Source organism: Harpia harpyja, chromosome 10, assembly GCF_026419915.1.
Source record: "Harpia harpyja isolate bHarHar1 chromosome 10, bHarHar1 primary haplotype, whole genome shotgun sequence".
Lineage (NCBI taxonomy): Eukaryota > Metazoa > Chordata > Aves > Accipitriformes > Accipitridae > Harpia > Harpia harpyja.
The window spans coordinates 36,805,659-36,831,749 of NC_068949.1; the positions used below are offsets into that span (position 1 = coordinate 36,805,659).

At 44.4% G+C, this 26,091-nt stretch overlaps 2 protein-coding genes across 6 annotated transcripts in view; one reads left to right on the top strand and one right to left on the bottom strand.

The window, feature by feature from the left end:
- Positions 1-684: 684 nt before the first annotated feature.
- On the top strand, positions 685-26,033 carry HABP2 (hyaluronan binding protein 2). Of its 2 annotated transcripts, none has more exons than XM_052798449.1 (14): positions 685-830; positions 8,946-8,982; positions 14,057-14,185; positions 15,364-15,474; positions 15,932-16,048; positions 16,416-16,535; positions 17,453-17,624; positions 18,065-18,159; positions 18,289-18,535; positions 19,420-19,562; positions 19,914-20,048; positions 21,562-21,707; positions 22,608-22,808; positions 24,425-26,033. In XM_052798449.1, the coding sequence occupies exons 1-13, from the start codon at positions 762-764 to the stop codon at positions 22,782-22,784; spliced, it is 1,698 nt and encodes a 565-aa protein (XP_052654409.1). In that variant the 5' UTR covers positions 685-761; the 3' UTR covers positions 22,785-22,808; positions 24,425-26,033. The 2 variants fall into 2 exon arrangements, with proteins under 2 accessions (XP_052654409.1, XP_052654410.1); XM_052798450.1 differs by having other exon boundaries at positions 15,367-15,474.
- NRAP (nebulin related anchoring protein) overlaps positions 24,054-26,091 on the bottom strand; it is a 53,262-nt gene continuing 51,224 nt past the window's right edge. For all 4 annotated transcript variants that reach the window (XM_052798446.1, XM_052798448.1, XM_052798447.1 and 1 more), the window contains 2 exons: positions 25,748-25,900; positions 24,054-24,484 (listed from right to left, as the gene is read on the bottom strand). In XM_052798446.1, coding sequence (XP_052654406.1) covers positions 24,383-24,484; positions 25,748-25,900 — 255 coding nt within the window. In that variant the 3' untranslated portion in view covers positions 24,054-24,382. The remainder of the gene's footprint in view (positions 24,485-25,747; positions 25,901-26,091) is intronic.

Below are 26,091 nucleotides of genomic sequence, written 5' to 3' on the forward strand. Positions count from 1 at the left end.
GAATTCCTTATGAATTTGGGCTGTGATGTGAAAACACTGTATTTCTATCACCCTCTTCCTTCTCCCTACTCAGGCTCTAAACTATCTGGGAGAAAGAATATGTCTTTTCACTTGTTTTCATAACATTTAACACAAACAAGATCTGATCAGTAAAAGTTTGTCAGCATTTGTCAGAGAGGGTTGTTTATTCTTGCAATAATATTGTGATTTCCTCAGTTGCTACTGTTGTTACAAATGCTTCAGCTTCTGGAAACTGGGGGTTACTCAAGAATTTTGATTTTTATTAAAAAAAAAATTGTCCATTTGTGGACAAATGCTTGAGAACATGAACCCTAATATCTGAAATTTAGAAAATAATAAAAAGCACACTTTCGTGTTTTTAAAAGTCTTGTATTTTATAGCTAGATCTCACTATTTTTTCAGGTGGAAGGGAGAGAAGTAAGTCTGATTCATACTTTTTTTAATTGACAATAATAGTCGAAAAATAATTCTGATAAAAGGAAAATATTTTGTTTCATTTTTAATTTATACTAGTCCCATCTTTGATACTTACTGATTTGAAACATTTACTAGCAGTCAATTCAGTGATTACCTGGACAGGATGCGCTTATTTGATCAGGGCACTCTGTTGAACATTAAACAGTATTTGAAGCACGGTTAATTATTTGCACTGAATTAGCTCACCCTTGAATGATTGTGGCTTGTCTGAAAAAACGTAGGCAAGAAGAAAAAGCTAATTTCAAGAAAAAACGAGCACAAGGATGGTTAACAGTGCTTTGACCCTTCAGGTTCTTCCACTGGTCGTTCTCCTAGGGAACACACATTTGTGCGTGAGTATGTTTTTATATTACTTTTCTTGCCACGTGCCAGCTCTGCTCCTTGCTGAGCCCTTCCCAGGCAGCTGGAGCATTTAGCTGAGTATCTGCATTTCAGGACACTGAGATGCCCAACCAAACGCTGCATAAGAGGGAGGCCCCATGGTTTTTTGGAGCAGATATCTACAGTGACAAGGAATGGCCCATCCGGGTGCGGTCGGTGGCCGGCCGGCTCCCGGGGGTGTGCGGTGGGGAGTGCAGTTGCTCCCCCAGCCCTGGGCACCGAGAGATGCTCCAAACCAGAGGGCTGCAGCGTGGACTGCTCATCTTCATGCCGAAGGGACTAGATAGGTAGCAGATTAAACGGGTCAGGGGTATGCACTGGCTTGGCAGTTTTGCAAGCTCTTTCGTGAAAGGTAAAATTTACCCCAGCCACGTGTTTTGGATGGCTGAATTGTCATTGCCGCTAACGTTGAAGGAAGGCTAATGGCAAAATATTCAACTCAGCTAGAGGTGGCCAGAGCCCTGCTCCGGTAGAGCTTGCTATACTTTCCCAAATCTGTTCATCTCCTCTTTAAAGAAGACTGAAAGAATGACTTGTAACCAAAGCAAAGTTAAAAGTCGGTTTTAAAAATATTTCTTCTGTTCCTCCAAGCACTGTGATCAAGTAGCTCTTCTCATGAAGGAATCTGAGGTTCTTTCAAACCTCTGCTTTCTTAATGATGGTTCCTATGCATGCAGGTTCATATTTACTGAAATGCATTGCAAAATTTCATATTTTGACATGTTTAAATTGAGTCCTTTGGGAAAAACATAGAGTGGGGGGTTTTAATGGGTTATAGATCTTTTTTGAAGAGCTCAGTGAATCTGTGATCACTGATTTTTGCAACACAATAGGGTATTTATTAATTAGTGTATCATCAGGGCTATCTATTCTCTGACAACAGTGGATGTGGCACACTTGATCCACTGGTACATGTGACAGCTTACTGAGGGGATCAGTTCTAGGATAGTTCAATGCCAGTTTTACAGACATTGTAGGAACCCAATCTAATATAAATAAGCTCATAATGAATTGGTTGTGTTAATTCACACTCAGTGAAGAAGATGTAGGTGCAGTCTTAGACAACACAAAGTCTTGCACAGATTTTTACTAACTAGTCCTAAGTGTTAGACTGATTCATTAGCTCGGACAATCCTTATCTGACTTTGCTCTAAATACTGCTGTGGAAAAGGTAGTGTATACCTCCCCCCACCCCTGAAAATTCATTAACTTTGCTAAAATGCAAAAGCAATTCTGCTGTCACTGAAAAGCAGCACGACAGAATATTCAGCAGGCTAGTTTTTAATAAAACATGTTTTTTCTTCATAATTAATATAACAAGCTTTTCTGGCTTAGCACTTGGCATGGATCCCAGAAAAAAAAAGAGGGGAATGAGTCGCCGTGACGTGACCATTGCATGACAAACATGTTATGAGAGAACATTTTTGCCTTAATGATTTGTTCCAAAGAAAAAGTTACACTGAAATAGTTCAAATGAAAAAAGAAAAGACTTTGTACTTTGCTGAAACCATGGAAAACACCCTTAAATTCCTATTTCTTCACAATTCTCATTTTTATTCAAATCTCGTTTTAAGAGTTTTTATAAGTAACATTCTGATTAATACATGTTATTGGTGAAATATTCCAGAAGTCAAAGGCAGATTTAGGCAGCAGCTCATATCGAGTCAGTCAAAATAGAACAGGAAAGCACTCGGACATTCATGGATCCGGCGGGTCTGGAGCAGGACCCTACACCAAAAATTTCCATTTGGTTCTTTCATATTACCTGAAAAGAAACTGATTTCACCTGCATGAATTAAAACTATTTCCATAAAAGGCATAAAGCAGCATGATGGGTGCAAGCGAGAACAAAATTTGGTCCTTTATTTTAGCATATATGATGCAACTGAACCGAAGATTGTCTTCAGACATGACAAGACTTCTCAGGTTGGAGGGGGTTGTTCCACTTTTAATTACACTTCTGCTCATCAAGATACTGTAGTAGAAATGTGCCTGCCATAAGATATTGGTTTGTTAAATATTCCTTACTTAGCCATCCTCCCTTACTCAGACTTGTATTGAGGCAACTTTTCTGAAATACACATAGATTTAAATGGTATGCTTAAATGTTGTGCTGACTTGGGCTAGAGAAATCTGCAACAGGACAAGACCAAGCTGGATCCCACAACACTCCGGCGATGGAGCTGCTCATACACCAGGCTGCAGCTCCCATTTAACAATGCTCTCAAGTGCTTCAGCACATGCTCGCAGAAAAAAAAAAAGTGCTTTTTAAATCAACAGATGTTCAGATCAGGCTTTTTCCTCATATCAGAGTTTCCTGCAAACTCAACACCCCTGGCAGCAGAGAGAAGACATGCAGGGGCATGAGAGCAGCAGAGGTGGCTCTTCACTGAATATTCCAGAACTTCAAAAAATTGATGTCAGCGTAGTTGTGACGGAGAGTGTTCTGAAGTAGTGACTAGCCATGCCCATCCCGATATCTAGTGCACTTAGTAGTGGAAAGGGAAAGATTAAAGTATCACATTAAGGTCAAACAGTTGCAAAGAAAACTTATCATCGATGCCTATCTCCTAGCTGGCCCACATCAGGTCGGAAACTGTTACCAGCAGTACAGGTCTTTCCTTGCCTCAAGTGCTTGGAGACCAACATTTTAGGGTGTCCCGAAGTCAACTCTGTCTGACACCTTTTTGTACCCACCAGCAGATCTATTCCTATAGTAAACTCCCACTTCTGCTCCCCTCACCCTCTCTCCAGTGCTGCACCACACACACGAGGGCTTTACGCTCCACTGTGTCGCAAACCGATCACTGCAAAGAGAAGTGAACGCTGTCAAGCCCGCCTTGATTTGTGGCCCATCAGGTGTAATGCCCTTCTGCCGCGCTCGCCTAAATTTGCCTGATGCAGCAGGAAAGCGCCAAAGCCTTGGGAGTGCCCCCAGCTAATTGTGCACCGTGCTCTCAGAGAGGGAAGCGTTCCTCACTGACCCCTGAAGGCAATCAGCTTATGCCCTGAAGCGTGCAGGTTGATATCCCGTGTAACTAAAGGGACTTAATGACTTTGCATAAGCTTTAAGTCTAGCAGTATAACCTGCATTCCCGGCACTGGCTGCAAAAGCGTTTGATAGTGCAGCGCCCTTGTGTTAGTGTGACAAGGCTGGCTCCTGCAGCCCCCATGAAACAGATTTTGTAGCTTCCCCTTGCTGTGGCATCCAAGGCTGACCCCATTTTCCACCTGGGAGCACAAGCACACCTCATCCACCAGTAAGTAACTTTAAAAACAGCCAGCTGCTACCAGGCCATCTCTCACGGTACAAAGATTAACTTGGGAACTTTGATCTCTGGGAGAACAGGAGCAGGTAACTCCTGTGCAGAGAACCAAGCTGGTTTCAGCAGCATCTCCAAGGGCTGTTGCTTTTTTTCCTGCTTCCCTATGGGTTTTGTATCAGGTGCTACCATGGGAAAGGTTCACAACTGAATAATTAGCCAAATAAAGACGTTAAATGTAAACTTCTCTGGGTACCCAGGGACCAGTCAATAAGGACTCTGTCATTTAGTCTGAGGCACATGCTGCAGTTCAGTGTGGAGGCAGGAGATGTCTTGCTAGCAGAGAGGTGAAGAACTCAGAGGTTTTGGTGGAATCCTTTCAGAGAATGGTTTCCCAGGCTAAAAATACAACATGTGTTGCATGTGTGCTCCAGATGATAATATGCCCTGCTTTCATTATACTGCAACCATGGCCTTGGCTGAGAAACACAATGTCATTGCTGGAAAAGCCACTTTCCCTTGAAGTTCAAAGACTGTCACTACCCAAGATGGTTGCAGGCAAAAATCTGGCCGATTGGAAGAGCATCAGAACTGTCGATTCCCTCCTCCTTTGGCGAGAAGCCCAGACAAAGGTTCCCACTGAGAGCTGTCAGCAGGATCAAGGGGTTCACTACGAAAAGGCAGTAGTTGTGTCTGCCCTCATGGCTCCTTCATGCCTTATGTCAGTCGTGGATGGAAGTTGATCAAATATCCATCCTTATTCTCCAGTTCATCCCCATCCCACCTCCTTCTCGGCTGCAAAGCTGTGACTGCACAGAAGAGCTAATGAAAGGGGTAATATTTGGGGTTTTGCTGCAGAGGCCACTTTGCAGCAAGTTGCGGGAGAATTTGCAGGACTTAGAGTAATTAAGTGAATAGGCCTATTCTTACCAATGCAGTTTAATGTTTGAACGCCTGTAGTGCTTTGTTGCAAAGTGTGTGTATGTGTAGAGGTAGTTTTCATCGCTCTGCTCATCTGTCGTGCCAGCTTGAGTAGCTACACTGTTTTCTCTAGAATTACTTCTGTTCTGCACACATGTAAATTCACAGCCTAACGCTGGGTTGTTGTCTTTGTGCTGCCTGTTTCTCCACCTGCTTTTGTGTTTTAATTATTCTTTTTGATTGTAATAAGGGGTAGCAAATGTACCCAAGACACAATACTTCCTTTGAATTTGAGGTCAAATCTTCCCGGCTTTATTCAGAAAGAATCACCCGAGATTAACTGGACATTTAAGATTAACTGGACATGTCAGACCACGACATTGTCTGAGAAAGAGCTGTAGGATTCTGTCCCGAGACCAAGAAAGCTCATGGTTCTGGCATTACTGTTTCAAATCTATTACATTTCATTCGTGTCTCTTTCTTGAGGAGTTGAAATGGAAAAATGAAGAGTATCACGTATCTGCAGTGTTTAACCTTGGTACAAAACCCAGTTAGCAAAGTTTTGATGGTTCTTTGGAGAAAGAAAGTTTTAGTGAAGTGCTAATCATTACGATGATGACAACAAACAGCAAAGGTCAGGTGAAATTAAGATATTTTGTATTTCAGCCATTTTTCCACCATTTTTTCTAGAAGCCCTATAAATGTAATCGGCTCCACACTCGGCAATGCACCAGTACCCATATAAAATGTCTCTCCCAGATATCTTTTTTTTTTTTTGCAAGGTTTCTTTTTTATGAGCCTAAAGTAATAAAATTTAAAATTGCTCTCCGCACATTTTTCCAGCTTTGTCCCCCATCTCTGCGGACCTGCTACAAACAGGATCCAGCGATTTTATTCCCTCTTGAGAGAGCACACAAAGTATCAGTGTCGAGCTGCAGCAAGGAGACTGTTTGGTGAAACCAGCCCCACAGCCTAATTTCTTCTCTCCCCATCCGCCCCCCCACCCCCCCCCCCCCCTTTTGTTTGAATCCTGCTCCTGGTTGGGCTCAGTATTGCACCTCGTCGGAAGGACAAGATCCTCCTCTGCTGGCCATGAGTAAATACGGCACTGCAGGCAGGAGGCCCTGCCTTCACTGCCCCTGCCTGCACCCCCTCCTGCAGCCCCCAGCCTGCAGCCCCCCCCCCCCCAAACCTGCAGCCCCCTCCTGGACCCCCCACCCTGCAGCCCCCAACCTGTGTCCCCCTCCTAACAGCCTCCTTCTGCATCCCGCATCCCGCATCCCGCATCCCGCATCCCCTGATGGCACGCAGGAAAGGGTGAGCTCAAGCGGGCAGGAGGGAAGGAGGTGAGCGCTTCTCCCTCCTCTGCTGCACACCACCATGGAAAGCTTCATGCAGGGAGCCAAAAGGCTTAAATTTGGCCCTGTGTTGGCTAGCGGGGGTGAAAAGGCTTCAAAACCAGTGTGGTCTGGTGAGGGGTCCAGTGGACCTCGAAAGGGAGGAGAAAAGTCTCTGTGCTGAGAGGTCAGCTCTGCCTGGGGTTTTGTCCGCTGTGGCTCCGCTTGTGACAGGCGCATGACTGGGAAAAGCTCCAGGACAAAACAGGACACCAGAGCCTTAAGGAAAAGATTGGGTTTAACTCTTTGTCTCCCCGTGCCAGGTGCTCCGGGAGCTTTTGTTCCCAGTAACATTTGTACTGTGGCAGCAGATAGAGGCTTTCATCCAAAAGCAGGAATCAAAATTCGGGACTCAGCCACCCTAGAGTACAAGCGACTGCCTGCTCTGAAGGATATTATTGGAAACCTGCACGTTTTTTAGGGCCCCAGTTTATTGCAAGTGGGAGTTTAGGATATCTGCCCTCTTGCAGTCAGCTCTGCCCATTGGAAGAGTGCTTGGACAGGAGGGATAGGTGGGTAACCTGGAAAAGAAAGTAGTGTAGCAAAGTGCTTGGTCTCTCATCTTTCTTCTTTTCTCAGTGTGTAAGCCATCCCCTTGGGCATTGCGAGACTATCATCTCTGCTCTACAGTGGGGGAAACTGAGGCACGGAAGAGCATGATGCAGTCATGTCCTGCACCTCTCTCAGCCTGGGCTGAAAACCTCTGGCATTCCCGTGTGGTGCCAAGGGCTGCCCCAAGTGCAGGGGCAACCTCGCTGAATTCAAACCCTTCTGCCCTCAAACCCTTTCCAATCCCATCAGGCAAACAGCACAACAGGGTGCCGCGGAGAGCTGGGGAGGGAGATGAAATGTTTCTTGCTTCATCCTGCTCCCGTTGCTGCTTCCTTGCTCTTTGTTTCGTCTGTTTCTCCAAAAGAAAGGAGTACACTTGCAGGGTTTGTTTTGGTCTGTGTTTATGGATGAACACTACCACTAATTGTAAATGGAGCAATTAGACCTTTTCTTTATACAGTCTCCATCGGGGTCTGGCAAAGGATCTGACGAACCCTGTACCTGCACTCAAGAAACACATACACCAAGGGCAGAGCTTTTACAGCCTTCTCATTTACTGTCATCTCCGCACTCATTCAGGAGGGGCAATTGTGTGAGTGCGTGTGTCCTTCCAGCTGCAAAGGATTTACTTATGTATGTGTGTGGCTCACTTAAGTGCACCTGGAAAGGGGCTCTGCTGAGCGGTTCAGGGGACATCGCTCTCATTAAAGTCAGTGGGAAGGGGAGAGCTGGAGTGTCTGTTCTCCCTGGCTTAAACACAAGAGGGACGCAAACGTGCCTGAAGCAAAAACTCATTTATATATTCCAGATAATATTCACAAATGTGAATTCTGAGCATTTTTTGTCCTGTTTCTTATTCATTGCTTCTGACTCATTCGTTCTTAGTCACAACCAGCGTTAGCTGAGAATGTCTTTCTTCTGTATACCATTTCTATATATAATGCTCAACTAGCCAGGGCTTATATTCACAGTTAATTGTATCTGTAGCAATGCGTAAGTGCACATAATGATCGTGTGTGTGTGTGTGTATGTATGCTGTCTTTATTACGTGTGTGAAATTGTTTGGAAACATGTTTTCTTCTGACAAATCATGAGAGGGATGAAGAAGAGGAGCTCCAAATCTCCTTCGTTACACCCACTGTTAGCACGCATGTTCTCATCGCAGGCAGGTAATCCTGTCCGCAGCTGGGATTTAGAGCAAGAGCTGAAATCATCACGCAGGGGATGCATCCCGGTGTGGAGTCTGTGTGTCTCCTTTCAGACAAACCTCACGCACACTCTTCAAAGGCTGAGAGCTGTTTTCCTTCTTCTGTTCCCTTTTGTCGCTTGCCCTTGATCATGAGCCAAACAGGAAAGGCTGGAGCCCCACGTCGGAGGTCAGACACATGGCATTTCCTCATGGGAAGTGCCAGAAATGTTCTCCTCCATCCAAAGGTGATTGACAGCCTTCCAGCTCGGAGGTCCGGATCCCACCGCCTGCAGCCGACGTAGGCTCCCGGGCTGTGCCGTGCTGCCCGACCTCCGCTCTGCCCTGCCCGAGCGCGTCCCAGCCTCCAGCTTTGGCAGCTGGCTGGGGCATGGTCTCCGTCAGTACTCAGACAGATAGTCAGTGTGTGGTCACTTAATAAGAAAAGAGGCAATTTAACTTGTTCAGGACAGGTTTTTCCCAAATCACACCAGCCCAGCAGCGTGGGCTGGATGCTCAGAAAAGCCAGAGCTCCCATGCGGGTTGTTGGGAGCAGGGGGTGTTTTAAGACATTTTGTTAATCTTTTGAAAGAGCTCTTAAAATCCAGCCCAGCTAGCTACAAAGTGGGTAATGAGCTTATCTGAATGTCCAGCACTGGGGGCAAACAAACTGTGCTGTAAACCTGGCTCTGTGCTGGCTTTTGTTTTTCCAGAAACTGACCCTCTGCCCTTTTTTATCTCATGCAGGCTTCCCATTTCTTCTTCTTTATCGACCTGCTGCATGGTAAGTGGTTTCAATTTCTTCGTTTTAACTTCTGCATACAAAAACTGAGAGGCTGGCAACCTGGTCCATCAAGAGTCTTTGCTAGTGCCCAGCACTGAATTTTATTAACTTCATGCACAGCTTTGCTGAGCTTAGAATAAGGCCTGTGATCAAGCAGAAAGTCTGTTTGACTTTTTGGACAAGTAACACGGTGAGCACTTTCAGACCTCCCTGTGTGCTCTATGTCAGTGCAGGAGACAGCCCTGCATCAGGTTGCAGCCAGGAGCGTGTCCGGCACACTGGAGCCCAAAACAGAGGTACGGCAGCAGGACCAACTTGCAGCTGATCATGGGGTACTCCTAGACCGCACCTGCAACTCACAGCTCTGTTCCAATCCAGGACTTTTCTGCCACTCTGTGGCTTCATGTGCTCAACACAGTTTTTGGGATCCTTGGGTGACACAGTGGGTCATGGGCTGGAGGAGAGGTCGTGGTGCTGGGCTGCAAACCTCACAGAAAGATAAGCCAAGAGTCTAGCTGTGCACAAAAATTGAAGGTCAAATAAATGAAGGCTAACTTTCCCTTGCAGCATACAACTAACTGTGGAACTTATTTCCGCAAGATTTTGTCCAAAGTGCAAGAAGGTTCAAAAGCTCATGCAAGTAAAAAATCATTAAAGGCTATGTAGCATTAAGATGTTGATAAGAGAAACGCTGTGATAAAAGTTGTGTGAGGATGTGTAGATTGTGTGAGGATTTGTACATCCTTTCACAGCCTACTTGGTCCACATAGAAGATTATGGTTTTATTGATAAATTTAGTATTTTTGCAAGTAAGCCCTGCTCCTCCTTTTCTTGATTTCAGTGGCTCTTAGACATGTGTTTATAATTTATAGCTAATAAAGTATTACATTAATTTTTCTCATTTTCCTGCAAAAAAGCGTGTGGCTTTTACTATGCACTCATTACTCATCTGCATTCCAGTTCATTCCAGTGGCATTTTGGCTTCCAGGACAAACCTGCAAGTCTAGCAGCCTTGTAGCTCATACGTGACTGCTTCTTTCCCCAAATCAATGTTACTCTTCTAACAAGATGTTTGTGGAAAACAAATTTCCAAAACATTTGTGCATCTGAGCTCAGTATTTGGCTTCTGCAAGTATTTGGCCACAGAGTCATGTGCTTGGCTTCAGGCTTTAACCACAAGCCTTGTGCAAACTGGTTGATTTGCCTTTTGATGGTAGAGTAATCCCTTTCACCCTTCCTTAATTCATTCCCTCCCTCATGTGTTATGGTCCTTACCTCTGTCCCTCCACCGTCCCTGCACTCTCCTGCTCCCCATCTTCCTGCGAGTCCCCACTCCTTCAGCCGTCATCGGCCGCCTTCGCCCAGCGCCCATCCCTCCAAGGAAAAGGTGCTGCAAAACTGCTTTTAAGTAACAGCCACAAAACTATTTGAAAGGCTTGCTGGCTTTGTTGTTAGCTGGTCTCACTTCTTTCACAATTTCTTTCTGAAGCCACAGATAGTCCCAGCCACAACCTGCGTGGAAGGGAGGAAATACCGTGAGGTCTCATCTCTGCAGAAGTAAATGGGGAACATCTCATTATTTAAAATACAGTCAGGATTTCAGCCTCATAAAAATAACACTACATTATTCTCAGAGCTGGAGACAAAAAGTATTTAGGGAGGTGGTAGGAAAACTCATCCTGCTTAAATTAGGCCAGATTTCAGTCAGTCCCCAGAGGTTCAGAGAGCTTGAATAAATGCTGGGTACTTTCTGGTGCTCTTGATGTGTGTTGGCAATATGCTTTAACTTTGCACATCACTCATCTTGACAACTGCAGTCCAACAAAGTTACCTCGCAATTCAGGTCACTCGATGGCATCCTAATGCATCACTTTCCCTCTCGGAACATTAGTCATGACTTGATCCAGCGAAGGTTTTGAAAACAGTGTGACTGCCGGCGTTGGGATATCTGTTCTCTCCATAACAGAGAGCCCGTGTAAGCTAATGAACAAGGGGATATTGATCAGAAATCCATCGCTTGATTGACAGCTCTTGGCAATGTGAAAAACTGCAGATGAAAGCTTGAGCAGTTTAAAAGATCACCCAGACCTCAAAGCTGATTTGAAGCTTTAAAAGTCAATCTCTGCCTATCAATTATGGGGGGATTTTTTTGTACTACACAGAGGAAAGTTATTCTTTGAAAATTTGCATGCAGGATGTCTAATTTAATTTCATGTAATAGTCACATTTCAGTGACAAATGTCAGATCACTGCTTTTTTTAAGCATGTTAAGGTTTTCCAGCACTTACAAAGAATGAACACTCTGATTTAGTAATATGTTTAAATCAACCAGTGTATCAGACTTTGTGCGTTAATTATGTGCTCAGATAAAAAAAAAGTGTTGTTTTTGCTTTACTAAACCTATAGCTTGTTATGAATAATTAAAAAAATGGAATGGGAACACTTCTTAAATAAGAGATGTGGAAGCCAAATAGCGATTTAGTGTTGAAGCAATGATAAATGAGAAGACATCTTTTAGTTTGATGTCACGTACCCAAGTCAGGGTATTCTGTTCTTTGTTTTTCACTGCTTCGTGTGGCTGGGGAGGACACGGAGTAGCTGGGAGATAGGAAGCATCACTCACGTGACCCGTAGAAGCTATTTCTGTTTCACAGTTTCATAAAGAGGGATGGCAATGGAGAAAGCAGGGACGCTGGTGATTTCTCAGATTGGCTGCACTCTCACATCGCCGTGGCTGGTCTCCCAGCCAGGCAGCTCAGCTCCCCGACTCCCACTATTCACACGAGGGGCCAGGGTACCCAAAAGGATTTGCTGATGTTTTCCGAGCCCTTTCCGCGTGTGCCCTTAACTCCGCAGCTTGGCCATAAAGTTTCACTTAATGGTAGTCGCCAGGCTATGAGGGGGTTGCTCAGTGCCACCCGCTCGACTTTAGCCCTGGCCACCCAAAGAGGCTATCCTCGAGGGCTGCTGGGTGCCAGCCTGGCCTCAGGTGTGCATTAGCCTGTCCCAAAACTGCCCAGGGGTCATCTGCCTCATCAGCGCAAACAGGGGGTTGTGCTCCTCCACCTCGCAGAGCTGCCAGAAGCAGACATCCTGCAAAACGTGAATTGCATCTTGGCCAACTTGGGTTTTACTGCAGAGATGCACTTAAAATAGTCCATAATGGGTCAACAAGTAATTTCGTAAGTGTTGTTAATAAATGATTAATCCATTGCTAAGAAATTATGCCAGTGTAACAAAATGAAGTGACAGTATTGTAATTTCTTAACACCATACTTACACTGAGCAGTTGATTTAAAAATCATGGTAGAGGCTTCTACAATGGCTTAGCTATTTGTGCTCATTCTGAGCACTTGTTTTTCCTCTGTCAACTCAAGAGAGTCCTCACCAGCCTCTGTAAAACATGCTGGGAGTCTTTGCAGTCTGCTTTTGACAGCTGTAACTCCCCTGTTCATCCTTCATAACTTTTAACAGGTATATCTTTTTTGTACAAAGGGCTACCCCATCCCTCAGGATACTTCTTTAAAGCATCTGTGGAATAAAAGCGAACATTCCCCACTAAGATTTTGAAAATAAACAGGGGAAACAAAATCAGACTTGTTCAGACAGTTCCCTCAAACTCAAGTCCTCTTGCAAAATCTCCCCTCCGACAAAGTGAGCTTGCAGGCTGCATTTCAGGCAAAACCCTCTTTTTGTTTTCCTTTCTTAACTACATCACATTAAATTTAATTTTGTTCACTGTAGACAATGTCCTTATCTTCCAGTGAGATCCTTCTGTTCCTCAGCAAGGCATACACTTCTGCAACACTTGCACACTGTCGAGACTCAGCTCCTGCGGAAATAATGAGCTGAGGAAAAGGAGTCTTGACTTGACATAGCAATAAATGAGGTGAAACTTTCCTCTTTTTTTTTTTTTTTTTGGTGAGAAATGAGAGTTGGCATGTAGGAAAAAAAGAAGAAAAAAAGACAGTTCTATTTTAATATGAAATATAAAACACCCATTGTACAAAAGTGGAATTTCTTTTTTTTTTTCAGAAGCAAAGAAAGAATAAAGATAAAGGCTGCAAGCGAATGAATGAGGAGAGAAAACTAAGATAATGCAGTCGATAATCAGTTCAAGGCAGAGCATTATCCATGGGGCCATCGGTCCGGCCCTAGGGGAGAGCTTTTTAAAATGTCTCTGTACGTAGCTTAGCTTTGCTCATTACCATAGCTTGTCTTTGAAACACCGGAGTGGCTTCCACCGGCAGCGGCCGTACCTGTGCGAGGAGCTGCCAGCCCACTTTAATCAACCGACCCCCCCAAACGCGGGCTGGCAAAGCTGCGGGTCCCGCCAGCGCCAGGCTCCCGGGGAGGACGCTGGCTGCCGGGAGGCTGCAGGCTCAGCTCAGGCAAGGTCGGGTTTTTCAGCACGTGTCTGCTGTGCCTGGCCCTCGCTCCTCCGCAGGGGAGCCACATAGGCGTGCGGGTGCCTTGGGCCCTCGTTCCCCTCCTATTTCCCCCAAAATGGGTTTCTGTGTCCCCACGCGCAGCAGGCACCCACGTGCTGATGAAGGTCTTGCCTTGTGCTGCGGCGGCGGTGATGCTGGTGGCCAAAGCAGCTGGGCAAAGAAAAACCCTTCTTCTCGTAGGAATCTAAATGTCCTTTTCTCACTGTGCTGGTAACAGCCATCAGCACCTCTCCTGGCTGCGGGGCCGTGCGGGGGGCTCGTGCCCGTGCCTGCAGAGCCCCCCGCCTGCGTCCCCTCCGGGGCATCCCGGTTGCCACCGCGGGAACTGGCTGAGCAGCCGGGGCCCCAGCACCCTCCAGCAGCGGCAGCGAGGGCAGAGCTGGGGCCGGTGGTGTGCGGCGGCGGCCGGGCCGGGCGCTGGGCGAGCTCTGTCCACGCCAAGGAAGAGCTGAACAGCACCTTTGGTCCTCCAGATGGTGCGAGCTCTGGACCCACTGGTGTCCCAAACAAGCTGAAGGAGAAAAGGACTGGGCATCCCAGGGAACAACTTCTTTGATACCCTCTCTCCTTCAAGCAGTTTTAATTCCTCTGTTCTTCCACCCTCTTCTCTCCCCTCCCTGCAGACCAGGCTGATGAATACGAATACTACGACGAGTACACGCAACCGGGGCAGGACCCCCTCCTCCAGCAGCAGTCCTCGGAGGACCCCGACTGGTTCGAGGCATTTTTTGGCTACAGCGATACTGGAAAAGGTACCTCTGAGGGGTGGGCAGGGAGGTGAGGAAGGGATAAAATCCCAGCCCTGCGCTTGCAGCGTGAGCGTGGCAGGCCTCGGCTGCCAGCCTGCTCTCGAAATGCCTGCATCAAAGAGATGAGTTAGGAGGATTGTTTGCAGTGTTCTCCTTTGTATTTCTCTCGTAAGGAGCCTGTGTTTTATCTCCGGGTTTCACAGGATGGATTCTGATCATGCAGAACATTTCTGATTGCTACTACAAAAAAAGCACAGGCTTATTTGTCTATAGACACTGTAAGATGTAATTGCTGTTTTCATGGGATATATGTTCTGTATTTATGCTGGGAACCAAATGTAGAGCAGGCTTCCTTTTTTTGTTTTTATTTCTTCTCAGTTGCAGGGTCTCCTTTTCTCTTTTCTTTTCTTTTCTCTTTTCTTTTTTCTCTTCTTTTTTCTCTTCTTTTCCTGTTTTGCCAAACTTCAGGAAAGCAGGAAAGGTTCCTTGAGATTGCTCAGGAAACACAAAAGGAGAGACAGGGAAGTTGCCTGTAACATCCCCTGGGTTATCCCCTGGTACAAAGAAAGCAGAGCTGGTATGTGACTGTCCCCAATACAAATTGCTCCTGGCAGCTTGGAGTGGAGAGGTTGAGCATGGTGGAAGGAGCAGCACTCAAGTGACTCTCAGCAGGTGCCTGCTCCCTTGGAGCAATAGCAATAACACCAGGAGGTATTATACAGTATAATGGTGGTGGATGGCTATTCCAGGGGCGATTTACTACCCAGTTGTGACCAGGGCAATACCAAATCCAGATCCCTCCACACTAAGTGCATGAAGGCACATGCCCAGGACCAGCTCTAGTATTTTAAGGCATCTGCTTCTGCCGCTGACATAGAGTTAAATCTGTCCCTGAGCAAAGGAAGGGACTTGCCCCATTACAGCTCCATCATAGACATGGCAAAGGGAGCTGAGGAGCTCCAGACCCAAAGACATGAGCTGTTACAGCTTGCAATAAGCTCTGCAGCAATTCATAGCTGCTCCTATGGCTGCTGAGCTGATGCATAAGCACGGTATGTGTTACAGGGGATGCTGTGCCCAGCAAGGCAGCCTTCTACAGTCAGAAAATGTGAGAAGAAAAAGCAGGTGATGGAGGTGGAGAAGCTGAAAATAAAACTTAAAGTTCTCCATCCTTACCCCAGCAGACGCATGCTCCTCCAACCCCTGCAAGAACAACGGTAGGTGTGAAAACAGAGGAAGCAGCTTCAGCTGTCTCTGCCCAGAGCCATACGCTGGGACTACGTGTGAGAAAGGTAATCGCTCTTTTGCTAACTTACACTCCTTATGTTGGCAACTGATGTTACTGTTACAGCTCTGTCAATGGAATCAAACACAGGGCTTTATAAACCCACTGTTTGCTAGGCTGAGGGTTTTGGCAGCCCACTGCAGTCATGTTCATAGGTCTCACACTTAGCTCCTCATCCAGATCAAGGTCTGTCTAAAGCAGTATCCAGTAAAATAGACTTCAGGTGTGCAGGAAGCGCTCCTCTATCCCCTGCCAGGTGGGCAGCGGGGAGCTGCTCATTGGTCCTGCAGACTTTTTGCCATAGATACTGTGAACAAGAAGAGAAATCCCAAGTCCACACCAGCCAAATGAAAGCCTCCTCAGAACGTCAGGAGAAAGCGTGTCTCCCCATGGTCCCTGCAAGGGCACAGCTCTTGTGCACACACAAATGGTGATGAAGTACCTCGTGTCTCTGTTTTACACAGTGAAGAACATGTGTCTGGAGAAGCGTTGCCATGGTGGAGACTGCCTGATTACATTAACCCCACCTTATTTTCAGTGCAGATGCAATCACCCCTACAAGACACCCGACTGCCAACGAGGTGAGCACTCAGCAGGACGCTGAGTGAATTGTGGTGGGGACGGCACGGTGAGGTCACCTCACCACGGCTGGTCAGAGGTGGGAAATCACAAACAGCCCACTGCAGAGGGTGGTCCTGCCCTAGTCATCCAGCCTGAGTCTGCTACAGCTCCCATCCGTGGGGCTGGTCGGTGATGAATCATGTTTGATTTATAGGGTGGTGGTTCAGTAACTGGTAAACCCCCCAGTGATAAGTGTTTTTCAAGAGTTCATAAGAACTTGATGCCAACAGGCTAAGTGGGAGCTCTCCCAGTTTCCATTGGGCATGCAAATGGCTGTATAGTGTTCAGCAGAGCGACAAAGCTGTTCTGTGTTTTCCACATTGACAGCATCTTCACCGTGCAGGCCAAACCCTTGCAAAAATGGAGGTATCTGCATACGGCACAGAATCAGATCCAAATTCACCTGCAAGTGCCCTGAACCTTTCAGCGGGAGGTTCTGCGAGATCGGTACGTCACCACACCAAGCTCCGAACACACCAGGAGCACTGGCCTCCTTGGGGAGAGTGTTGGAGGAAGAAGCTGACTTCTGCAGCCACCATTAGCAAAGGGACTCCGAACAGTTCCCATAATGATGTTTTCTAAGTGTGCTTCAGCAAGGCCCCACTGGTATATAATGAATGAGCACACATTTCGCAGAGGTTGCGTGTGTCCCATGGGGTAGGAGCGTCGGGCTTTCCTTAAACACTCGAAAGCTGATGTAGTAAAGATTCATGTCCAGTTGCCTGTGACTCCCCAGGCTGAGGGGACAGCCACTGATACACGGATGGGTGGCCAAGGGCGTGGGATTACCCCAGCCTGCATGGAGAGCCTTCTGCCTCTGCAGCACCACCATGGGCACCACACTCCACGCATGTTTCCAAGGAGAAGGATTTCTTTCTCTTTTAAAAGTTGATTGCACTTCAAACTCTATGTACCATTACGTGCTCCACATTGCAGGTGACTTTTCCTCCACCTCGCCTACAGGTTAGGTTCACAACCCCACAACCTTCCTTTTGGCTCATCCACTGCCCTAGAATGACAGCAGCTCTATGCCCACTTCTGTCTAATCCTGCTGATACCATTTCTTGCCCAAGCCACTGATGGACAGATTCAGCTTTGGCATTAAGACACCTCTTAGCTGCTAGGTCTTTACCATGCAAAGAGGTTTCAGGCATTTGAAGTCAATCAAGCTTCAAGCTGGACAGATGTTGGGACATTACTCTTATTTCTGGCCTGTGTAGGATAAGGGATATAATTACATGACCCAGTAGGTCCTTCTGATCCTCCATAAAATTAACATAGGGCAAGGAAGGGAAGGAAGAGGAACCACTTTGGGCAAGGAAAAACACAAAAATAATTTTCATAGCAGCATTGTCTTCCTACAGGACCAGATGATTGTTATGAAAAGGCCTCCTCTAAGTACAGAGGAAGTGTGAACCAAGTGGTGAATGGAAAGACCTGCCTGCACTGGAATTCCCACTTTCTCTTGGACTACCCTATTAATGCCTTTATGGAGGACGCTGACTCTTATGGCATCGGTGAACATAACTTCTGCAGGTAATATTTTGAAGAAGCAACTGTGGAGGTCTATATCAAAGAGAGCACCGAGGAAAAACTGCTCATGAATTTGGCAAACTGATGGTGTTAAGATCTCACACCTTTCTAGACACCGCTTGTCTATAAAATACCAGGATGTTAGAGGCGCATTCCCTAAGTCACTGTACTGAGGTGAGGTTTCCAGAAGCAGCCCTCATTTCCTTGAATCAGTCCCTCATTTTTCTTAGGGTTAAGAAGGGTATGGGAATAGTAAAATGGCAGAAGCCCTGCTTTCTTATCTCAGGTATCTTCCTTGTCAAATCTTATGAAAGAGTATCTTTGAAAGCTTGGCTGTCATATGGGAGCATGAGGCTGCTTCCCTAAGCATCCTCAGATCCTTCACTGGTTTCGTGGAGATTTCCCCATTCCTACTGGCTGATGCTGTCAAATGTTCCCTTTAGGAACCCCGATGAGGATGAAAAACCCTGGTGCTACATCAGAAAAAGTCACAAAGTGGAATGGGACTTCTGTGACGTTTCACCCTGCTCAGGAACAGGTAAAGAATCAGAAGTAAGTTGTTTGGCAGCATGTAGGTGGTCCAGAGCAGCAGGTAACTCCCTGTTACTTAATTCCTCCAGTCCGATATTATCTCTGCTTTATACGTCTGCTGTCTCTTCCAATGCAGCTGAAGAGAGCCTATGGCCAACAGACAGCTCAACAGACCCACCTGGATCAAATGAAATATTCAAAACATGTGGACAACCAGAAATTCAAAGGGCACTCAAGAGGATCTATGGTGGAGCTAAGACTATAGCTGGCAAACATCCCTGGGTGGCATCTCTGCAGATAAAGACTTCAAAAAGGAACACACATTTCTGTGGTGGAGTGCTAATTAAAGCATGCTGGGTTCTTACTGCCGGGCACTGCATTGAGTAGGTGCATGTCCTATGCCTAGGGTAGATAAATGTATAAAAATCAGGATGGTTATTAAAGGCAGTTTGGAATTCAAACTATTTGCAATCTAAATGATTGCTGGGAATCAAATTGAAAGGAAAACATATATGTGAAAAAATGAACACGTACATGAAAATATGTATATACTTGAAGATAGTGGTTGCTGGAATAACAAATTAAACTTACCCTCCACTCACCCAAAATGAGCTAAAATAGTTGTGTGAGAGGAAAAAAGGAGGAAAGTAACAAAGTTTTGCAATGTATAAAAGAATGTATGAGAACTTCAGGGGATATTGGGATACCATAAACATCATCACATATTGCATCATAATTAAGATCTCCAGAACAGCCAAAATATGCATTGTGCTTTCAATTGTTTATGTGCCAGCTAGCTTAGAATATGACATTCCCTTCAACATTTTTGTTGAATAGGTTGGAAACCACCATACTTGGAAACTGGTAAATTACACTCTGGAGATCATTCCAGCTCAGATGATTTTACGCGTGCCCAGACAATGGCAAGCAATTGTACCCCCATGGCTCCATGAGTTGCCACTCATCATCACAGCTATAGTAACAGACTGTGTGCACACTGCTACTCTGCCCTCAAATGCAAAGAAAACAATGTTTGTGCAGCTTTAAATCACTTTATTTCATGATTGCAGCAAGTTAAGGGCACATGTATTGTCCAACACCACCGCTTCCCTGACTAAGCCCTCCTATAACAATCTTAGGAAATCTTCTGGCCATGCTCTACAACAGGAAGCAATATCTTGACTTCCAGATACTAAAGGTGCAGGTTTTCACCACCACTGATAGACAATGTCTGCATGTAATTTACATTTTTTTTTTTTTTTTGCAGACAACCAGCAGAAAATCTTCAAGTAGCCCTTGGAAAGCAAAACCTCAAGAAGAGAGAGCATCAAGAGCAAGTATTTGATGTGGAGAAGATCATCGTACATTACAAATACAGAGAGAAGGAGGGTGTCCCACACAATGATATCGGTAAATCCCTTTTATTGAATATTCATGTGGCTCACCTCCAACCTCAGTTATTTGAATGCCTCTTTCCAACTCAAGTCAATGTAAAATTTCCATTGAGACTATATTCTGGAAATAATTAGGCCAAATTGAGGTTTAGACCAATTTGAATCTTTAGGATGTGAATTGTGATGGGCAGGCAGAAGTCACTGTGTGGGAGGAGCAAAACAACAGGGACAGGTCCGACATATAGTGCAAATAGCACGTCAGGTATATGCAGCTTTGCGTGGGGTTGTGTCACAGCATGGTAATGATGGTTAGGGATTAAAATTAACTACAAATACTTTTTTTTGTTGTTTTTTATCGTCTCTCCAGCACTACTGAAATTGAAGCCAGTTGATGGTCACTGTGCAGTGGAAACAAAGTATGTGAAAACAGCGTGTCTGCCTCACTTCTTCTTTCCCATTGGGACTGACTGCTTCATTTCTGGATGGGGCATGACAGAGACAGGTATTTGTGGCCTAGCTGGATTTTGGTGGGTACTTCCATGGCAAGGTGGGCTCGTGCTTTCAGTAGCAACTGCCAAACCCAAATGTGGACCTATGCACTTAGTGAAAACAAGATATGGAATTCAAAACAAAGGACAGCTAAACCCTGCCATGGAAATTACTCATTAGGAGAAATCTCCAACTGCTAGACCAACCAAACCTTTCAGAGTTCTGAAAAAATCTCTGATGCATTTTTTTTGCTTGCCATCTGACACACCATGTCATGGTTTCATCTGAAGCCAGCAATAGAAGCAAGAAGGTATCAAGAGACAGGCTATTGTATAGTTTGTGTGTTTCAAGACAGGACCAAGAAAGATGGGAACTTTCACATGGTTTTCCAGCCCATTGGGTCAGATAAAGCTTTTCAGAAGCAGCATCTGGATCTTCAGATGCGCTGAAAAATAAAAAATCCCAAAGCTTTTCAAGTTCAACCAGCTCTATCCAAAACCTTTCTTGCCCACAGTAAATCCTAAGGGGAGAAATTACTATGCTTAAAAAAAGATAATGGCAATTTTCTGAAAAATGCATTTTCTCATGTTCTGATTGATGTGTTGCTGTAAAGCAGCAGAAGGAAAATGTGTCACTGAGGCTGCAGTAGGTGTCCTAGTGCTTTGTGACTGATACAGCCTGATACGATACATAGGACCAAATTCTCCCTTCTGATGTAACTCTCATTGAAGTCCACAAGAGACAAGCGTGTTCATTTGATCAGAATGCACCAACAGAATTTAATGGACATTTTTTAAAAGTTCCAAATAGAAAGTCTCGCTTAAAAAGGGTACAGGGAATATTTTTTTTTTTTCCCCAACAAAGATATCAAGTACCCTGTACATGTTCACACTAGATGGCTACTTCTTTGAGCAGAGCTATTATTAGCATTTCAGGAAATCACTGCAGAAATGGAATATTTCCTGAAACTCAAGCAGAACCAAACTTATAAACCACCTTTGATTATCTACAGATGTAGTGCTTTGAAACTCTGGCTATTGCCTTTAGATGTCAAGTTATGTCTTTAGATTCACTGTAATTAATCATTGCCCTTAAATATTGTATGATTTTCAGTTTTCATCTGTTTCATTAACTTGTGTGTTAAAACATCTAATCGCACCAGTCTGAGAAGTGCTGAGCAGCTCAAAGTCCCATGGGGACCTGTGGGAGCTGCAGACAACCAGCACCTTTGAAAAGCAGGATTACACGGGTAGAGCTGATTGGAGCCAAATTCTGAATACTTGACCTTGTGCTTTTATTCAAGCAACAACGTGGTATCCTGAGTGAAGCTTCCAGGCTCCAACTCTAACCCTTATCATTTCAGACAGATACTTCTTTTCTTCCCAGGCTAGCACATGCATTCCCCCCCTGCGCCCGCTATTCCCCCTTCCCATCCAAATGGTAAGCAAGCTCATATTTTGAACAAAGACAACATGTAACAGGATTGGAAGGAAGGTGACTCCATTTTTTTGGTGCACATCCTGTAGATGAAGAATCCCATCAGCTGTTAGATGCCAATGTCAAGCTGATTTCACAGAGGAAATGCAGTGCACCCAGAGCATATGATCACATACTGGATGAAAGCATGTTTTGTGCAGGAAACCTTCGGAGACCCGGAGCTGATTCTTGTCAGGTCTGTTGCTTTTTCTGTATTTGAACACTAATTTTTTGTGTAAATAGTCAGGCTGTGCAGAGTAATAGCTTTGGCAGGGTGCTGCATATGTATCTGTTTCTCCCATCAGTGTATTTCAACAGCGACCGTCTTTCTTCAGTACAGTTTGAGATGTATATCCCTAGAGCTAATATTGTCACTGTCAGCCACAGGCAGATCTATGGAAGCTAGAGACTAGCCTGGAAAGTTTGGCTTTTGAGGCAGTTTGTCATAATAACCTGGAAACTTGCCTTTTTTCTCTCAATTTAATTATGGCCTCTGCTATGAGCACCAATTCTAATCTGATTTTCACTATCAGAGCTAAGACTTGCAGGGAAACTCAGGATTGGTATTTCTTTTCACTACAGCTAGTGCAAATGTGAAGCAAGTTTATACTGTTGTAAGATAGGGAAGAGTTTGAACAATGCTTCCTGACATGCAAACTACCACTGCAAGCATACTTCACAATAGAAATCACCAATAAAACAAAAAAAAATGAGACCAACCAGTCAGAATAAGGTTATTTTGAGGGGTATGGGAGAGATCAAGTGTCTTCGTTTATGTCAAGGATCACATCTTTATCTTTCTGAGGTCAGGTTCTTAATGCCTGGTACGTTCATGCCCAGGAAATTTCATGTGACCTTGTCAGATATACGTCACAGACTTGAACAAACAAAAACTTACATCCAAAAAGTCTGGTATCATTTGACCTGCTTCCAGAACTGCAGGCCTATTCAGGGACTGAGCAGCATCTGATAGTACATCTGATGATAGGAAAAAAAAAATCATTACAGCTTCAAAGCCTTATGATGGGAGAGGAACATTCTTATTTTGGTTAATGTTTTGCTCCATATTCTGATTGTGTGTGCTTTTTCTCATCAGGGAGACTCCGGAGGCCCGCTAACTTGTGTAGAAAATGGCTCCTACTATGTATATGGCCTTGTGAGCTGGGGTGATGGGTGCGGGTTAAAGAACAAGCCAGGAGTTTATACCCAGGTGACAACATTTCTCAGTTGGATTAAATCCAAAATTCAGTCTGAGTCAAGGTCACTTCACTAGGAGACAGCTTTGGAATGACAAATGGTAAGCTTGAGATATTTACTTATTTTTATCCTTTCCCCAAATGCCTCCTCTTTGACCAAAACCATTATTGATATTTCCTCATGGCCTACATGGAGCATCCTTCACCACCATCTTGAAAATAGCCTTAGAGCACTTGCTAGAATGTCAGTGACAGTTTTCCTGTTGGGGACTTTGAAATAAGCCCACATTTTGTATGCAAAACAGATCAGAAAGTAAAGCAACTCCAGTTCTTCCCCAAATCAATCAGAGCCACAGTTGCCAATGTTTCAGTTTTGGTTTTCAAGCCTTGAAAATTCTGCAGGCTCAGCTGCTGCCACCCTGTCCCTCTTGCCCTTACGCCCCAGGCTAAGGTGTGTTTTTTCTGGACTCATTGGACCCTGACACCTCAAAGCTATTGGTGTGTGCTCCTAAAGCCAGTACCATTTTTCACATATATAAAAATCATCATGTGCCTATGTTTGCAAGACTGCAGCCATTAGAACTATCTGAGGAGGGAGGATCAGGCAGAAGAATTGTTTTTAAAAGCACTTCTGTAGGACAAATTCCACCAGTGATGCATTCCAGATTGAAAAAGCAAAAAAAAATTCAATATTAGAATTATCCACTTTATTCCTGATTAGAGAATAATTACTTCTTATGTTCCAGATCTACAATGGTATATATGTGCTTAACTTCAATATCAGTGAGACTTAGGCAGTATTAAAGCCCATTAAAAAATATGGGTCTAAAGCCATTGGATAATTCTTGGGTTTTCATAAGTTTTGCAAGTCAAATTGTGTAATTTTTGCCCAATGATTCTGTACAGAAATTTGAAAAACAGAGGATTGGTATTAAATCAGGATATAAAGAATAGACGTGTTTTTGAAGAGTCAATTGCTTAAAATAGTAATGTCCTTTTCACCTGAATTCCAGGGTTTACAACCTTCTCTAAGCAGCTACGTAATCTATCAATAGCTACCCCTATTGTGATAATTTCTAACAAACTAATTCTGATTTTTTTTGCTTTGGAAGATTTGAAAAAGACTGAAGAATTAATTGCGATATGAATACATCATGTTAATCAAGAACAAATTCTTTGATGTCTGCTAAAAGGCGTGCCCTTGGTTAGTCAATGATAACTTTGCTTCCACCGGCCTTTGTCTTGTTCATCTGTTAAACCACCTGAATCACACTTTTGTATTCTCTTAGGTCAATGGTGCCAATAATCCAGGAACATAAAAATCTCCAAAGATTACAAGTGTGGAATAAGATTCATCTGATTTATTCATTACAAATTATTTTATATTCTACCAATCAGGTTCATTCATCTGTAGTACAAAGCTGAGCCTGCCAGTCATCTAGTATTAATTTCATTTACAGCTTTAAATAAATATCAGATTCTGTAATACATACAAAGATAAATCACAAAGTATCCACACAAAAATAAAACAATCACTTATAAATTGCAATGTTTAGGTTGCTTTTTAAAACAAAAAGTTCTTAGACGCCATCTATTGTGCTTCCCAGAAAACTGGAAAAGCTACAGGATTTGCAGGACAAGATGAAAATGTATTTGTGTTATGTCATGTTTCTGTTTACTTCTGATACAGCTGCATTTTCCTTCTCTTGAATTGCAGAATTTCTGAAGCATCAGGGTTGACTGTGACCTGCTGAGATCCTTCTGTCTCCAATTCGTCCTGTAAAATCAAACCCAAGTAAATTGTGAGGACAGCCAGTGGACAGGAGGTTTTAACTATTATTCCATAAAAATATTTGCATATTAAAAATTACCACAACTGGCAAACAAGTGAGCAAAATCTACATCACTGCTCTGCACTGAGCAAATCTCTACAGTGGAAAAGTGCAAAAAATGGAGCCGTTCATATAAGTTAGATACTACACATACCAAAGGACTGAATGTGCTCAAGTCCTAATTTCTAATTTGAGCCCTAAATAAAGAGCAAACTAGCAAACACCTGTGTTCCAGATGGATTGCATACCTGTAGATTTCCCTGGAACCATCAGATCACTATCATACATAGGGCTTAAGATATTGCCCGCAGTCCCCACTGCCTGCATTACTCAACTAGTTATAATTTATTTCCAGAGTAACCTTTCGGATGGGAATGTAAATCATGGATATGTCCTGTTTTCCTTGGGCTGGATTATTGTTTGACTTGTTGCCAAAGTTAAAACTTAAATGAAACAAGTATTTAAAGTGCAGAGCTTCTCTTTTATTGTAACTTAATGCTTCCTAACTGTAGGGGCTACAAGGTCCCTATATAGACTTCTGCTTTCTTGTGCAGGTTAGGAGTCACCCCTGTGGAGGCAGGGAGAAGGAAAACCTGGAAGATCCCAGGTTGTAATTTCTTGCCTCTTGATCTGGACAGAGATGGAGGAGGCTGGAGCATTCCCCCTTTGCAAAAAGCCTCCCACAGTATTGGGGAGCCTCCCACAGCACAGATTATGCTGTTAGGAGTCTACACTGAGCCTGTCAATACAGTTGCCAGTGGAGATTACATGGCAACACGTAATTACGTGGCAACACATGGTGTCATGCTGAAATTAGGAAAAGAGAAGGGGAGTTGTACAGGGACTCCCTTCTGCCTCTACTTCTGCTTTCCATGGAGGTACCAGGACATTTGGAGATCTGACAACATCCACAAGTTAAGGGAAACACATCCCATAGTATAAGTAAATCCTATTCTGTGGCACTTTCTAGTCCCTACAGGAATTCCTCAGCCATGACAGTGCTGAATTCTCTTGAGAGGTTCCTTCAAGTTAAGGTGTACACAAAGCCACAAAGCTTTGCAAGCGAAGTATACGTATTCTGTTCAAATAAAGGGGACAACTGTTGACTCCAGGGAGTATTCAAAAGCATTAAACAGGATGTGTGCCTGTCTGCCTTCTGGAGAGCAGTGCTGTTGGGATTTGTGAGAAGAACAGTCTACTCTACTTACAACTCCAGGTCCATACTGAGCAGAAGCACCCTGCAATCCCATTTCCCGAATGTACGCCAACTCAGCAGCTCTTCTTGCCATTTCGACTTTGTGAGAACCTGGGGGAGTCCAGCCAATGCCTCTGAGCCAGTTCAAGTCAGACTTGTATTTTACCTGAGAGAATGAAACATACACCAGTGTGTGTTATTTTGTTTGGCTCTAATCAAACCACATGTCCTGGGTATTCAAGAGAGAGCATATAAAGAGCAACAGAGTCGATAATAAAGAAGCTATTCATTTTCAGCAAGCAGACTGTAGTTCTTTCAAGAGTGTGATTTTGTTGATAGGTAAAGTCTGTGAAGCAC

Bases quoted from the DNA above. Each gene is read 5' to 3' on its own strand.
- HABP2 (XM_052798449.1), top strand. From the start codon at position 762: ATGGTTAACAGTGCTTTGACCCTTCAGGTTCTTCCACTGGTCGTTCTC. The intron at 15,475-15,931 runs GTAATCGCTCTT...TGTTTTACACAG, and splicing joins TGGGACTACGTGTGAGAAAG to TGAAGAACATGTGTCTGGAG. The intron at 18,160-18,288 runs GTAAAGAATCAG...CTTCCAATGCAG, and splicing joins TTCACCCTGCTCAGGAACAG to CTGAAGAGAGCCTATGGCCA.